The sequence below is a fragment of the Eubalaena glacialis genome, chromosome 9 (genome assembly GCF_028564815.1).
Source record: "Eubalaena glacialis isolate mEubGla1 chromosome 9, mEubGla1.1.hap2.+ XY, whole genome shotgun sequence".
Taxonomy (NCBI): domain Eukaryota; kingdom Metazoa; phylum Chordata; class Mammalia; order Artiodactyla; family Balaenidae; genus Eubalaena; species Eubalaena glacialis.
In genome coordinates this window covers 37,091,954-37,105,402 of record NC_083724.1, presented here as the reverse complement: position 1 = coordinate 37,105,402, position 13,449 = coordinate 37,091,954, and the positions used below count along the sequence as shown (strand labels likewise).

The 13,449-nt window shown below is 38.9% G+C and overlaps 1 protein-coding gene across 1 annotated transcript in view; it reads left to right on the top strand.

The window, feature by feature from the left end:
* The window catches only part of MELK (maternal embryonic leucine zipper kinase), a 78,919-nt gene that overhangs the window by 45,474 nt on the left and 19,996 nt on the right, over nt 1-13,449 (top strand). The window contains exons 10-12 of the mRNA XM_061201137.1: nt 41-139; nt 6,412-6,498; nt 12,928-13,056. Of these exons, the coding sequence (XP_061057120.1) occupies nt 41-139; nt 6,412-6,498; nt 12,928-13,056 (315 nt within the window). The remainder of the gene's footprint in view (nt 1-40; nt 140-6,411; nt 6,499-12,927; nt 13,057-13,449) is intronic.

Here is a 13,449-nt window from a genome sequence, read left to right as displayed (position 1 = left end):
TTAAAATGTTAATCTCCAGCTACCTCTCAATGGCCACTAGGTGGACCCAAAGAAACGGATTTCTGTGAAAAATCTATTGAACCATCCCTGGATCATGCAAGATTACAACTTTCCTGTTGAGTGGCAAAGCAAGACTCCTGTAAGTAAAATGAAATCCAGTAAAATTAAAAAACAAAAACAAAAACTTTGTGTGGATTCAGGATGTACAATGATGTGGTCTGAATACAAAAGGAAATATATTTTGTAGACTTATCTGTTAGATTGGTGTTTGGGAGATTGTAACTGAATTGTATATTTGCCCGTTAATCTCTAGGACAGTGGCTCCTAACCGGGCCTGCACATGAGAATCACAAGGACCTTAAAAAAAAGTGCCTGTGCCCTGTCCCACAGCAATTAATGGATATTTTTTAAAAGCTCCCTGGTGTTTCTCACGTAGTCAGGATTGTGAACAGTGCTCTGGGAATCTTAGGCAAGTTACTTAACTTTTCCAAACCTATATATTCGTCTGTAAAAAGTAGGTTAAACCTGTTCTTTCTATTTCCCAGAGTAGTTATAAGGTTATAGAGGTTCTCAAACTTTTAAGTCTGAGGGCCCCTTTATGCTCTTATTATTCACTTATTAAAATATTTATTGATCGATTCATTTAAAAGTAACAGTACTAAACCTATTACAGTTTATCACAAATATTTTTATGAAAAATGACTATTTAAAAAATAAATTTAGTGGGAAGACTAGCATTGTTTTACGTCTTTGCAAATTTCTTTAAAGTCTAGCTTAATAGAAGACACTTGGATCTCACCTGCTTCTGCATTGTTTTGCTATGATGTTTTGATTGGAGATCCTCAGGGGTCTGCAGACCATACCTTGAGAACTGGTCTAATATATATATGAAAGAACTTTAAATAACACAAAGTGCTACGCAAGTTTAAGCAATTATATTAATAAGTATTCCTACATTAATGTTTTAAAAAATATTTTTTAACAAATGGCAATTTGAACTTGGTAAAAATGTGAGCATTACTAAAGGGTTTGTGTAATATTTTTTAATTGAAGTATAGTTGATTTACAATATTGTGTTAGTTTCAGGTGTACAGCATAGTGATTCAGTTATGCATATGTATATTTTTTCAGATTATTTTCCACTATAGGTTATTACAAGATATTGAATGTAGTTTCCTGTGTTATACAGTAAATCTCTGTTGCTTATCTATTTTATGTAAGGGGTATGTATACTTTGTATATTAGCGAACTATTGCTGCATAAAAACCCACCCCAAAATTTAGTGACTTGAAACAATAATAATTTACAATTCTGTGGATCAGCAGTTTGGGGCTCAGCCAGACATTTCCTGTGTGAGTCTTACCTGGGGTCACTCATGTGGCTGCAGTTAACTGGTGACTTGACTGTGGCTGGATGGTCTGAGCCTCACTCAGAAGACCAGCTGTTTGTGCTGGTTATTTATTGGGCCACACTATCCAGCAGGCTAGTCTGGGCTCCTCGATATGGCAGCTGGATTCCAGAAGAAGCCAGAAAGTGGGCAAACCCTAACACTCAAGCTTTTTTTTTTTTTTTTTGGCTGCACCACGTGGCATGTGGGATCCTAGTTCCCCAACCAGGGATCGAACCCGCACCCCCTGCATTGTAAGTGCAGAGTCTTAACCACTGGACTGCCAGGGAAGTCCCACACTCAATCATTTTTCAAGCCTCTGCTTGCATTGTGCTTACTAATGTCTGGCCAAAGCAAGCCACAAGGCAAAACCCAGAGCCAGTATGGAAGGTGTAGCCATCAAAGTTGGTACAGTTCTTATCCTCTTTTCATAGATAAGGAAATCAAGACATTAAACATAACTACTTAAGAAATAAATCTAGTGAGAAGAGTGGCACTGCTTTACATCTTTGCTGATTTCTTTAAAGTCTAGCTTAATAGAAGACACTTGGGTACTCATCTGTTTCTGCATTCAGTCTGTTTTGATATGGTTTTTTTTAAAAAATTAATTAATTAATTTATTTATTTTTGGCTGTGTTGGGTCTTCGCCTCTGTGCAAGGGCTTTCCCCAGTTGCAGCAAGCGGGGGCCACTCTTCATCGCGGTGCGCGGGCCTCTCACTATCGTGGCCTCTCTTGTTGGGAACACAGGCTCCAGACGCACAGGCTCAGTAGTTGTGGCTCACGGGCCTAGTTGCTCCGTGGCACGTGGGATCCTCCCGGACCAGGGCTCGAACCCGTCCCGCATTGGCAGGCAGACTCTCAACCACTGCGCCACCAGGGAAGCCCTGATATGTTGTTTTGATTAAAGCATATGGAGAAAATGCAGCCTTACACAGATACATAGTTAGAAAAGCATTTTAATGCTTTAAAGGAGAAGTATTTTAATAGCCTTTTCAGATAATTGGGGATTTTTTTTGATAATCTACTACAACGTCTGCAGTGGAGAGGGGTATGTGCATGGTCAACAGAATAGCTTGGATACATGCCACATTGTAGACCTGGTACAGCTGTGGGGTGTTTGCTTTCTGGAAGAATTACACCAATAAATATAAATACTTGGAAAAATAGACTATATTTGTTTTTAACCCCTTCTCACTAGTCTGCCCACTGTTATGACCATGCAGCCTGATGTGAAATTCCTCCTGATTCTCCTGTGACTGTCAACCCCTAAAATCTCTCTTCTCCGTATTTCCTTTAACCTTCCAAGATATCTTCAGTATCTATTGAGCAAACACAATTAGAGCTGAAACTTAATGCTAACGACCATCAACACTGAGAGCCTAGGACAGCAGAGTATACGGTGTCTGAGCAGCGCAGCAGCAGGGCCAGGGGAGCTGTGACGTGCCCTTGTGAGGTGGAGAACGTGGGTGGTGCACATGCCTGTGTTCAGCCATTGGGGGTCATCATTTCTCCATGTGTGGGAGGGCTTTGCATGTCTTCTCAGCCGTGATCCTTAATAGGGTAGGATATGCTACTGTTTGCAGTGGAACAGATGCCCAAATGAAGAAAGTCTCTGATTTCAACAACACAAAGATTATTTTAAATTGGGGCACAGTATAAGGTAAGATACATAGTTTTGAGTGTTCCAAAAAAGTATATGATTTTCCTTACATCTTAGTATAATAATTACTAATATTTATTGAATGCTTACTATAATAGAAAAATGTGCTACTGTAGTACTATAATATAATATAGACAGAGCCCTTAGGATAGTACCCTTAAAGGCTTTGTGTTTTTAACTCTATTAGCTCATTTAATCCTCATACAAACCCTCTGAAGTAGGTACTGTTATTGTCCCCATTTACAAATGAAGCAACTGGACACAGAATCATGAAATAACTTGCCCAAGGTCAAACAACTAGTAAGTGTAGAACCAGGATTTTAACCCAGACAGAAGGGCTCCAGAATATAATGGATCTGACAGGCTAACTAATTCAAACTCAGGGCCTGTATTCTGTGTAGCTGTAGCCTTTGTGATGAACATTAGTTGTCTGGTCTCTGTTGGAATAGCTACTGGAATAGGGTCATGGAGAGGCGGCATTATGGTGTGGTAGGAAAAACCCTGGGCTAGGATGAAAAATGCCAGTTTCAGGCAAATTGCATAAATTTTTCTGAGTCTTCATTTTCTCACCTCTAATATGGGTATTCTAATGCCAGTCTCTTCTGTATGTTTGGATCATGTTTTGTCATCTATAGAGTGCCTTTAAATGTTATGTCATTAATCTGTCATGTCTGCCTTACAGAGCTAGCTGTCGCAGGGATCAAATGAGTTATATACAGAAGAGCTATAAGGGATTATTGCTTTTCGAAGTATTTGCTTTTCTGCCTCAGTATTGTGTTTCATCAAGAGTGAACTATAAAAAATAATTCAGATTTACTTGGATATTTAAGGTATAGATGCTATTCTGTAACTCTATGCATGATCTCCTTCTGTCATTTTCACACGTAGCTCTAGTACCCAAGTATTGTATCAAATAGAAGTTATATTCAGTTCTATTTTCTGCCCTACTGAACAGGAAATGTAGTAGGCACGGATAATCCAAAATAATTGGCTAGCTTTGGGTATGCATTTTTGTACTTAATTTAACTGGAGCATGTGTGGCTGAGAATTCAGAGTACTTAAAGTGTTGAGCCCCTTTGGAAAACTTGAGATAAACCATATTTTTCAGACTTTGGTGTCTTGTCCCACTCTTTTCATTCTTTCCAGTTCAGGAGCCCAGCAAAGAAGATAGCATCTCCTTCCTACCCTTCCTTCCTTTCCTCCACACACCTTGTGGTAAAGTTACAGAGCAAGAGACTATGGGGGAGAGGTTTTTGTTTTTAAGAAAGTAACTTAAGATCATGGAGGGAACCCCAGAAATCATTTCCTTCATGCTTGAGCAGTGGTATCAACAAGAAGATACCCAACTGGGTGGTAAAGTGTCCGGGCTTCTGAGGTTGAGCCCTTCCTGAAGCAGGAATCTACATTTTGGGGAGCTGCTAAGGTCAAAGCAACACAATGAAAACTTAATTGTGGCATTTTTGACTTTCATAAAACCATCAGTATAAACCTTTGTGGTCTCCCCATTCTCCATAGCCCTTGAGGTTGAGCTTGTACCAGCCAATCATGCAGGTCATTGTCTGTACTGTTCCTCTAGTTTCATGATGGCAACATGACTTTCTCTTGAGTCCGATGTTACAAGTGTGGTGTCCAGAACAAGGGAAGGTCATGATATTGCTCTGCCGCATGCTGGTACCTTGAAGGTCAGTGAAAATCTGAACTATGTGATCTAAAGAAAGGGCCAGAATGGTAAGGAGGGTTAATCATTAAAACAGTGGTTAAAGGAACTGGAAAAGAGAAAACTTGGAGAGGAAAGGTTGTTGATAATAGGAATATTCAAATTTCTGAAAGTTCTTATACCAAAGAGGAAATAGAATTATGACTGTTAGTAAAAATAGTTAACAGTTTTTTGAGGGCCTACTCATTTAAGATGATGTACTAGGTACACCACATAGGTTACATATATTGCAAGGCAGGTGCCATCTCTGTTTTACAGATGATGAAACTGAGGTTCAGAGCGGTGTAGTAATATGCTCAAGGTCACACGGTTATTTTGTGATGTAATGATTAAAACCAAGGTCTCTCTACTTCCAAAGCCTGTCAGCTGTCAGATTGTACCAATTCACAGTGCATAGGGGTCACAGGGAGACAGACCTTAGGGGAGGAGGAAGAAGCTAACCATCTCAGCTATTCTGGAGAGGAAGACTTTAAGCAGAAAGCGAAACATCCCATATTGGGGCTGTTGTGAAGCGAATTCTTACATTGGAAAGATGACTTTAAAATTACATTCCTTATGATTCTTTTCCCATATGATTTTCTGAACTCCTGTTCCAGGTCCAGGCCAGACCCTTCCTGCCTTTTCATTCTCAGTGATCCTTGTTTGGTTCTGAGAACTCATTTCTGGCCCCATCTCTGGTGAGGTCTCATCATGCAGGGATCACAATACTTGGATAATTTCTGTCCTTAAGCAAAATAAAGTTTGTGTAGCGGCTGTGTCACTTCTTCCTTTTAAAAATTGTGCTTTACTGGTACCTTCAGCATAATGATGATTGTGCAACATCCATGGCACCATCATAAGGGCTCCTTGGATTGCGCTAAACCCAAACATAACCTGGGGGACAATATGCTACAAGTCTGAGCCACTCTTTTACCCAGTCTGTTGTCCTGCCAGTGATTTTGGATGCCCAGATGACTGCTCTTTGATGCAAATGCCGGTCCCTGTCTTGCGGTAGGGGAGGAGAGTATAGTCCCTTGGCTGCACAGCAGAATTGTAACAGTTGATCAGATGATGAGGGGGATGTGAAGGGCTGGGAAAGAGAGCTCATCATCTTCTTGAACTTCTTCTTGTTATCTGCTTATATCTTTAAAAATTGCGGAGAATGTTTATTCGTGTTTTTTTTTTTAATAAATTTATTTATTTATTTATTTTTGGCTTCGTTGGCTCTTTGTTGCTGGGCGCGGGCTTTCTCTAGTTGCGGCGAGCGGGGGCTACTCTTCGTTGCAGTGCGCGGGCTTCTCGTTGCGGTGGTTTTTCCTGTTGCGGAGCACGGGCTCTAGGCGTGCGGGCTTCAGTAGTTGTGGCTCGTGGGCTCTAGAGCGCAGGCTCAGTAGTTGTGGCGCACAGGCTTAGTTGCTCCGTGGCATGTGGGATCTTCCCGGACCAGGGCTTGAACCCGTGTCCCCTGCATTGGCAGGTGGATTCTTAACCACTGTGCCACCAGGGAAGCCCGAGAATGTTTATTCTTACCCAGGAGTTTGACAAACTCATGTTGTTTTTACATGTTGGTGTTTGACTTTACCAGGTAATTATGGTAATTTTAAAATTTCAAAACCATAAATATTTTGTAATTTTTTGTTAATAAAGTTGATAAAATTTTTTTGTAGCTTATTCACCTTGATGAAGATTGTGTAACGGAACTTTCTGTATATCACAGAAACAACAGGCAAACAATGGAAGATTTAATTTCACTGGTAAGAAATACAGCATGAATTTGAGAGTAATATCTTTTGTTTCATCATTGTTTTTAATTTTATCAGTACATTAAAAATAGTATAGCATTTTTCAGACCTATGATTTTATCATGGGTGTAAATATTGCACTTATTTTATGTTTATGTGTGTTTTCCACTCAGCTCTTTTTTCTGATGTCTGGTGGGTATACTCTTTAAAAATGAGATTGATCAAAGAGACTTAAAATGGAAAAAAAAATCTTAAGAAACAGAACAAACGAGTCCAGAGAATTGACAGAGTTTCAATTTTGACTACTTTAAATTCTCTAACATGGAACTGTGATTCTGTTGTAGAAATGAGGTAAACACAAAGCAGTTTTCATTTTACCTGAAAGCAACCTTGTAGCATCGCATCACCCCCAACCTTATGAACCAAATACCATGAAATCATCATAATGATTTCTGGTATTGGATCATTTTAGCTCTTTCAGATGCTTAATCTCTAGATCACACATGTGGTTTTTTTCTAGAGATAGAGGCACTCACAGCTGTCTCTGAGTACAATCTAACACGATGGGCAGGGATCGCAGCCAGCATGGCTTCTGGTTCAGTACTATGTCTCTCATCACCTATGAATCGTATTTGTTTTTTTCTCTTTTCTAACTTGAAAGGTAAAGGCCTTAAGCAAATTTCTTTTTAAACTAACCAAAGCTTTACTAAGCCACAATTTTTTTCAGTGAGGAGGAGATATGAAGGAATTCTTTTGAATGACATAATACATCTTTTGAATGACAATTCCAGACAAACGGAACATGTCTGGAAAACAGAATGATAATTTACTTTTTCATGGAATGAAAGGGGATGGTAAGAATTGGGAACTGCTGCCAGATATGTCAGGTCCTTAGTATTTTACAATGAAAATTCGAAGTTTTCATGTAAACAAGTTAAAAAAAATTACATGACCTTTTCTTTGGAATGCTCTTTAATAGAAAACTATATTTTGGATTCAAAAAATTTCTTTTTAAATTTTTATTATAGAAATTTTCAAACACCTACAAAAGTAGAGAGACTAGTATAATAACAATGGTTTTCCATGTACTCATCATCCAGTTTTAACAGTTATTAACATTTTGCCAATTTTATCTATATTCCACTACCCTCCATCTGCCCTTTTTAGCTAGGGTATTTCAAAGCAAGTCCCATATATCATGTCATTTTATCCAGAAAAAATTTAGTATGAGATTCACAAACTTTTAAAATCTGAATCTTAAAAGCAACATACTCAGAATTTCAAGAATCATTAGGAAAAAAAAAAAGTCTTTAAAATAGTATCCTTTATGTGGTGTCTACATAAAATTTTCAAACTTAAAAGTGAAATGGAAATGGGAATTGTTTTCTTACTTCTGATAAAGAAAACAAAATAATGAGGTGATAGAGATTGTTTTCTGGTGTTACATCTCTTTAAAGATCTCAGTTATCCTCAAAGCTAGGCATGACCAACATCAAGAATGTGTGAGGAAAGTAATAGTTTTTCTTCTTATGAGTAGATGAGTAGACAACATCTTCTTAACCTTGCCTGAACATTGTAATCACCTAGGAACTTTAATCCTGATGCCTAAATCCCACCCCCAGAGATTATTATTTCATTGGTCTGGGGTATGGCATAAGCATCACAATTTTTAAAAGCTTTCCAAATGATTGCAGTGTGTAGCCAGGAGTTGAGAAGTATTACTCTAGATTCTTGCTCTTCAAAGTATGATCTAGAATCAGCAGCATCAGCATCACTTTGTGCTTGTTAGAAATGCAGAATCTCCATCCCACCTCAGACCTGCTGAATCAGAATCGGCATCTTAATAAACCCTAAGTGATTCATCTATACATTAAAGCTTGTGAAGCATTGGTCTAAGTCAGTGGTTCTCAACTGGGAGTGATTTTGCCCCTCAGGGGACATTTTTGGTTGTCACGACGCGGGTGTGTGTATATGCTAATGGCATCTAGTGGGTAGAGGCCAGGGATGCTGCTAAACATTCTAGAGAATAGCCACTCACCACAAAGAATTATCCAGGTCAACTATCAATAGTGTTGAAGTTGAAAAATCCTGGTCTGGGTGGTCTCAGAGAATTCACATTGGTTCTAGGTACTTTCCAGTTTAAAGAGCCTTGGGAAAACCAGGTTTGAGATCAGCCGTGGTCTGTTATATTTTTTTTTTCTGGCATCTTGGGAGCTCTAGGGGCTGGCTAGACAGGACAGAGATCAGTTTAATGTGATCCATGCTGGGTATGGTGCTGCTGATCTTTGTGTAAAGAGAGAGAAACAATATTATTCCCAAACATTCAACTCATGGAACTACCACTTTTATATTATATACATGGGCATTCTTAAACTGCTTTTTGTATGTGGAAGTGAGAGTCTCTCCTGTATCATGATTTTGAGCCATCTCATAGTCCTGTTGAGATTTCCTCCTGTGGTGCTAGAGCTTCCACTTCATAGCTTTCCTTACTTTTCCCCGATCTTCCAGCCGTGAGTGGCTCTGGGTTGTGGAGCAGCCAGTTATCTATCTGGCTTCGCTGAGGGTCGCATGTGCACACGAGAACCTACAGACCAAGACAGATCCTTTCCTCTCACCCCTGCAGTGCAAACACCCATGTGTTCTGGTGGCGGAAGTTTAAAGATTGAGGGCCTCGGGAGCAAGGTCAGGAGAAGGATGGTGGGCCACTCCTCAATTTCTCAAACCCTCTGTTCCCGTAGCTGCCTCTCCTCAGCCCAGGTGCCCGGGCAGTCCTTTAACATTTGGCTTGCCTGAACAGTAACTGGGGATTTTAAAATGTTTTTTGTTTTCTAGAAATGGAACCTTCTTTACAACAGGTAAACCTATTGCTTTACTTTCAGACATTTGACTTTCAAAAGAGGGAGCTGCCTAAAAGATAAAGGAGACATTGGTTGCATTAGACTTGGGGATTGACGCCACCTGAAAAGCATAACTAATGTGTTGATTTATCTGTTATTAAACATAGAACTCCCCTGTGCATCTTATTGTAATAAGTAGTATGAAGTGGCTATGGCAAAAAAGTTATTAAAAGGATGCTTTTTTGCCTAGGGAAGTAGAGTTTCCAGGATTATAAAACTCTGAGGCCTGTTTAGAAAACTCCACCTAAAACTCTTAGCGCCTTCCAGGTATTGTTTACAATGCCTGGGTTATGCCATTGTTGACAAGCAAGTGGCAACTTGTTTCTGAGCAATTGTCTCTTATCAGTTTATGGCATCTCTTTCAAAAAGGCAGCTATCACACATGAGACCATGGATGTGGGAGGTGCAGAAAAAACCTTTAACGTAGCTTCTGGAAAGTAGAGAGTGATTATAACTATGTAGTTTTCACCTGGTTTCCAAGTACCTTCTCCATGAAACCATTTCCGTCCTTCCTTTCCCCCAACCTTTCTGGATTAAAGGCAACATTCCATGATAATTTATCACAGTGTTATACTTCTTCCACTAGATTGATAGATCCATTATGTAAATTTCAAAGCATATACTATGATTGTGGCCATCTAAAATGTTAACAGATAAAATTTATTAATAAAATCAGAAGTGATAGTAGACCTCTTTGGATCGTGTACTTTGTGAGGTACATAGCACAAAATATTATTTAGCATTAAAATTTAACACTTTTGCAGGGCAGAGAGTCTCAAACTCTTGAGTACATTATTTAGAAACTTTCAGTTATTCAGGTAGATTGAACAGACATGTTTACATCCAACACTTCCTAAAACCTCACTAAAATAACAATAAAGGAATAAAAAGGCAAACAATTCACAATGAAGACAATAAAAGAGGAGACAAAAGAAATGTCAGTAAAATTTTAGAAGTTACAAAATAGCTAAGTGGCAGCTGACCTAGCATTTTGGAGAAAGCTGAAAGCAAAGTGCCTGCAGTGGGAAAAGGCAGTAAGCAAATTGATTAGAGCCCTGGAGCTCCAGAAAGGCTCAGGAATCAGAGGTCCTAGGAACCTCTGGAGTCAGGGAAGTGAGCAGGGTGGAAACAGGAAGATTGGTTGAAAGTCTGTATTAAGAGCAGTTAGATTGCTAGGTCCCTCTGTTTACCTTGTGCTGTATGATAGCCACCTCTTCTCCACTCCAGCAGAAGATTGGAGACATTGAACAAGAGGCACTCTTGTACCAGATGCAGCTCAGGTGGGGGTGATGAGCCATTCTGAAATGGATGCATTGACACACACATTCCTTTTACTGAACAGTGAACCACTGCCTCTAACTCTCTTCCCTATTCAACTCTGAGAATGCTGGGATCAGGATTTTATCCTAATTGCAGTGGGGTTGGGGAAAATATTGGGAGACTCATCTCTAGGGAAAAGTCAAGAGAAGACCTACTATACCAATGGTTGGGAGTTCAGGTTCCTGTCTGTTCACCTTAGAGAGAAGCCCATAAGGTAATAAGCAGGCCTAAACTACACAAGAGTCTTAAGTAGCTGTGTAGTATACTCTTTGCTTTCAAATAGAGACAGACAGCCAAAGATCACCAGACCTTTGAGGACGGCCTCTAACATGTTAGTCAAAGATCAAAACAAATGGGGTGGGAGAGAAGGAAGAAAAAGCAAAGATGCTCAGAAAAAACAGATAATGCAGGGAGTGGAAGAAAATAGCTAAGAAACAATAATTAATATTCTCTGAGATAAGAGAAGCTATTTCTTTTTTGAAATAGGAATAAGATGACTAAATTAGTAACATTTTAAGAGATACTCCTGAAGATTTAAAATATGACTACAGAAATGAAAAGCTCAGTAGAAATGTTTGAAAATGAAGGTAATGTGAAATCTTTCAAAAGTAGAACCTAAAGACAAAGAGATGCACAAAGAAAAGAGAAGGGGTAAGAAAGGTCCAACATAGACATAATAGAAGTTGCAGGAAGATAAAACAGAGAAGAAGAAGGGGAAGGAAACCATCACAGAAATAGTACAAGAAGAAATATTCCAGAACTGAAAGGTATGAGTTTCTAAGAATGAAGGGACTTAACTAGGGTTTGGCAAAATGGATGAAAATAGATTCACACAAAGGCCTGTTTTAGTGAAATTTCAGAAAACTAGGGGGAAAAAGGAGATCCAAAAAGTTTCTAGAGACAAGAAACAAAAGGTCATACACAAAGGCTTGGGAATCAGAAAGACTTGAGATTTTTCGATAACTGTACTAGAAGCTAGAAGACCATGGGACAATGCCTTCAAAGCTGTGGAAATTATTGTCAGCCTGGAATTCCATACTCAGCCAAACCAGAGTCAAGCGTGTAGATAGCATACAGTCATTTATCAGACATGCAAGATTCTCAAAAAATTTACCTCCTCTTCATCCACACTCAGGAAGTTGTTGGAGGAAATGTTCCACCAAAACAAGAAAGTAAACGAAGAGAAAGGAACAGGTAGGATCTAGGAAACCAAGGGGTATATTGTAGGATAGAAGTGAAGGGAACCCCTCAACCGACAGTTGAGTTGCAGGCTGAGAAAGAAGCCAGCCCAGAGTGGAGCATAGAATGCAGACATCAGGTGGAATGTCTCCAAAAGTGAGACAGAGGAGGAGACAGATTAGCTGATGTGTTGTGAACATGTTGGGAGGAGGTGAAGAGTGTTGGAGAGTGTGGAGTTGACTTAGTAAGATGACTAACTGCTTCTTTTTTATTTTTAACTTCAAGAAAAAGTTTCAAAAGAAGAAAATGCAAGGATAGTGCCCTGTGTGGTTTGGTTGCAGGGCTGATATTCAACCAGTATGGCCATACAAATTATTAGGATACTAGAATATTTGTATACTGATTGGTAAATAACTACTACACTGAGTGCCCTCCCTGTTGCCCTGTTACCTCCCTTAGGCCTGGTACCTCCCTCCGGTCCTGCCTCATATCCAGCAATTAAAAGGTTAATAATTGGCATGGCAGGGGTTTCCCAGGAACCTACTCATATTTTGGCGTCTGTTTTGATTCACTGGGGTCAGGGTACCAATTAAATATTTTGAATATTGCCTTTACTTAGTTGCAAATACTATTTACATAATCATAATAATGTAAATGTTGATTTAACTAAAAATTATAAAACTATAGTAGGAGGATGCAGGGAAATATGTTCGGGGGAAAGAAGGAGTTGTAGTAGAGCTAAATTCTTATTTGCTATAGTAAGAAATCCAGAGATAATATCCGAATCTGAAAAAAATTAAAGCTGTATAAGCAGTTAATTTAGAAATATAGAAAAAACAGCCGAAGGTGCCTTTTAGGGAGTGGAAATTGTGTGTGTGTGGGAGTGGTGTAGGGGATTGCTGTCTTTCATTATATGCTTTAAAGCCAAAAAAAATTTCTAAATTCTGAATGTTTGTTACATTGAGGAAAAAATTAATTTAAAATAAAACATTATTTCAAAAAGCAAGTTTAGTCTTCTAAACAATTTGATTTTCTTTTCCTCCAGTGGCAGTATGATCACCTCACAGCTACTTATCTTCTACTCCTAGCCAAGAAGGCTCGGGGAAAACCAGTTCGTTTAAGGCTTCTTTCTTCCTGTGGACAAGCCAACTCGACTGCAGTCACAAACATCAAGGTGAATGTCAGAAGCTTTTGTGTGAGTGCCTTCTGCTCTTGCCATGTGCCCACCTTGTTCATAAGTGGATACATGCCAGGGAAGTTAACTTTGCTGGTGTCAGGGGCCCACAAGCAAGACATTTTTATGATTTAAATATTTTTGATGAGGAAAATGGGAAATTCTGAATGTGAACAGTAGTATTTTGAATGTCTACATGGCATTAAAAAAAAAATTTCTCCCTCCCCTTTTTTCCACAAAAGTAACTCCTGATGTAGAATAATTTTAAGCCACAGATAAGCTAAAGGAAAATAGAATTTACCTATAAAGCTACTACCACCTATAGATAAAATAGTTTATATTTTATTGTATCTTTCCAGGCTTTTTTTAGTATGTTTGTTTATATAATTTATG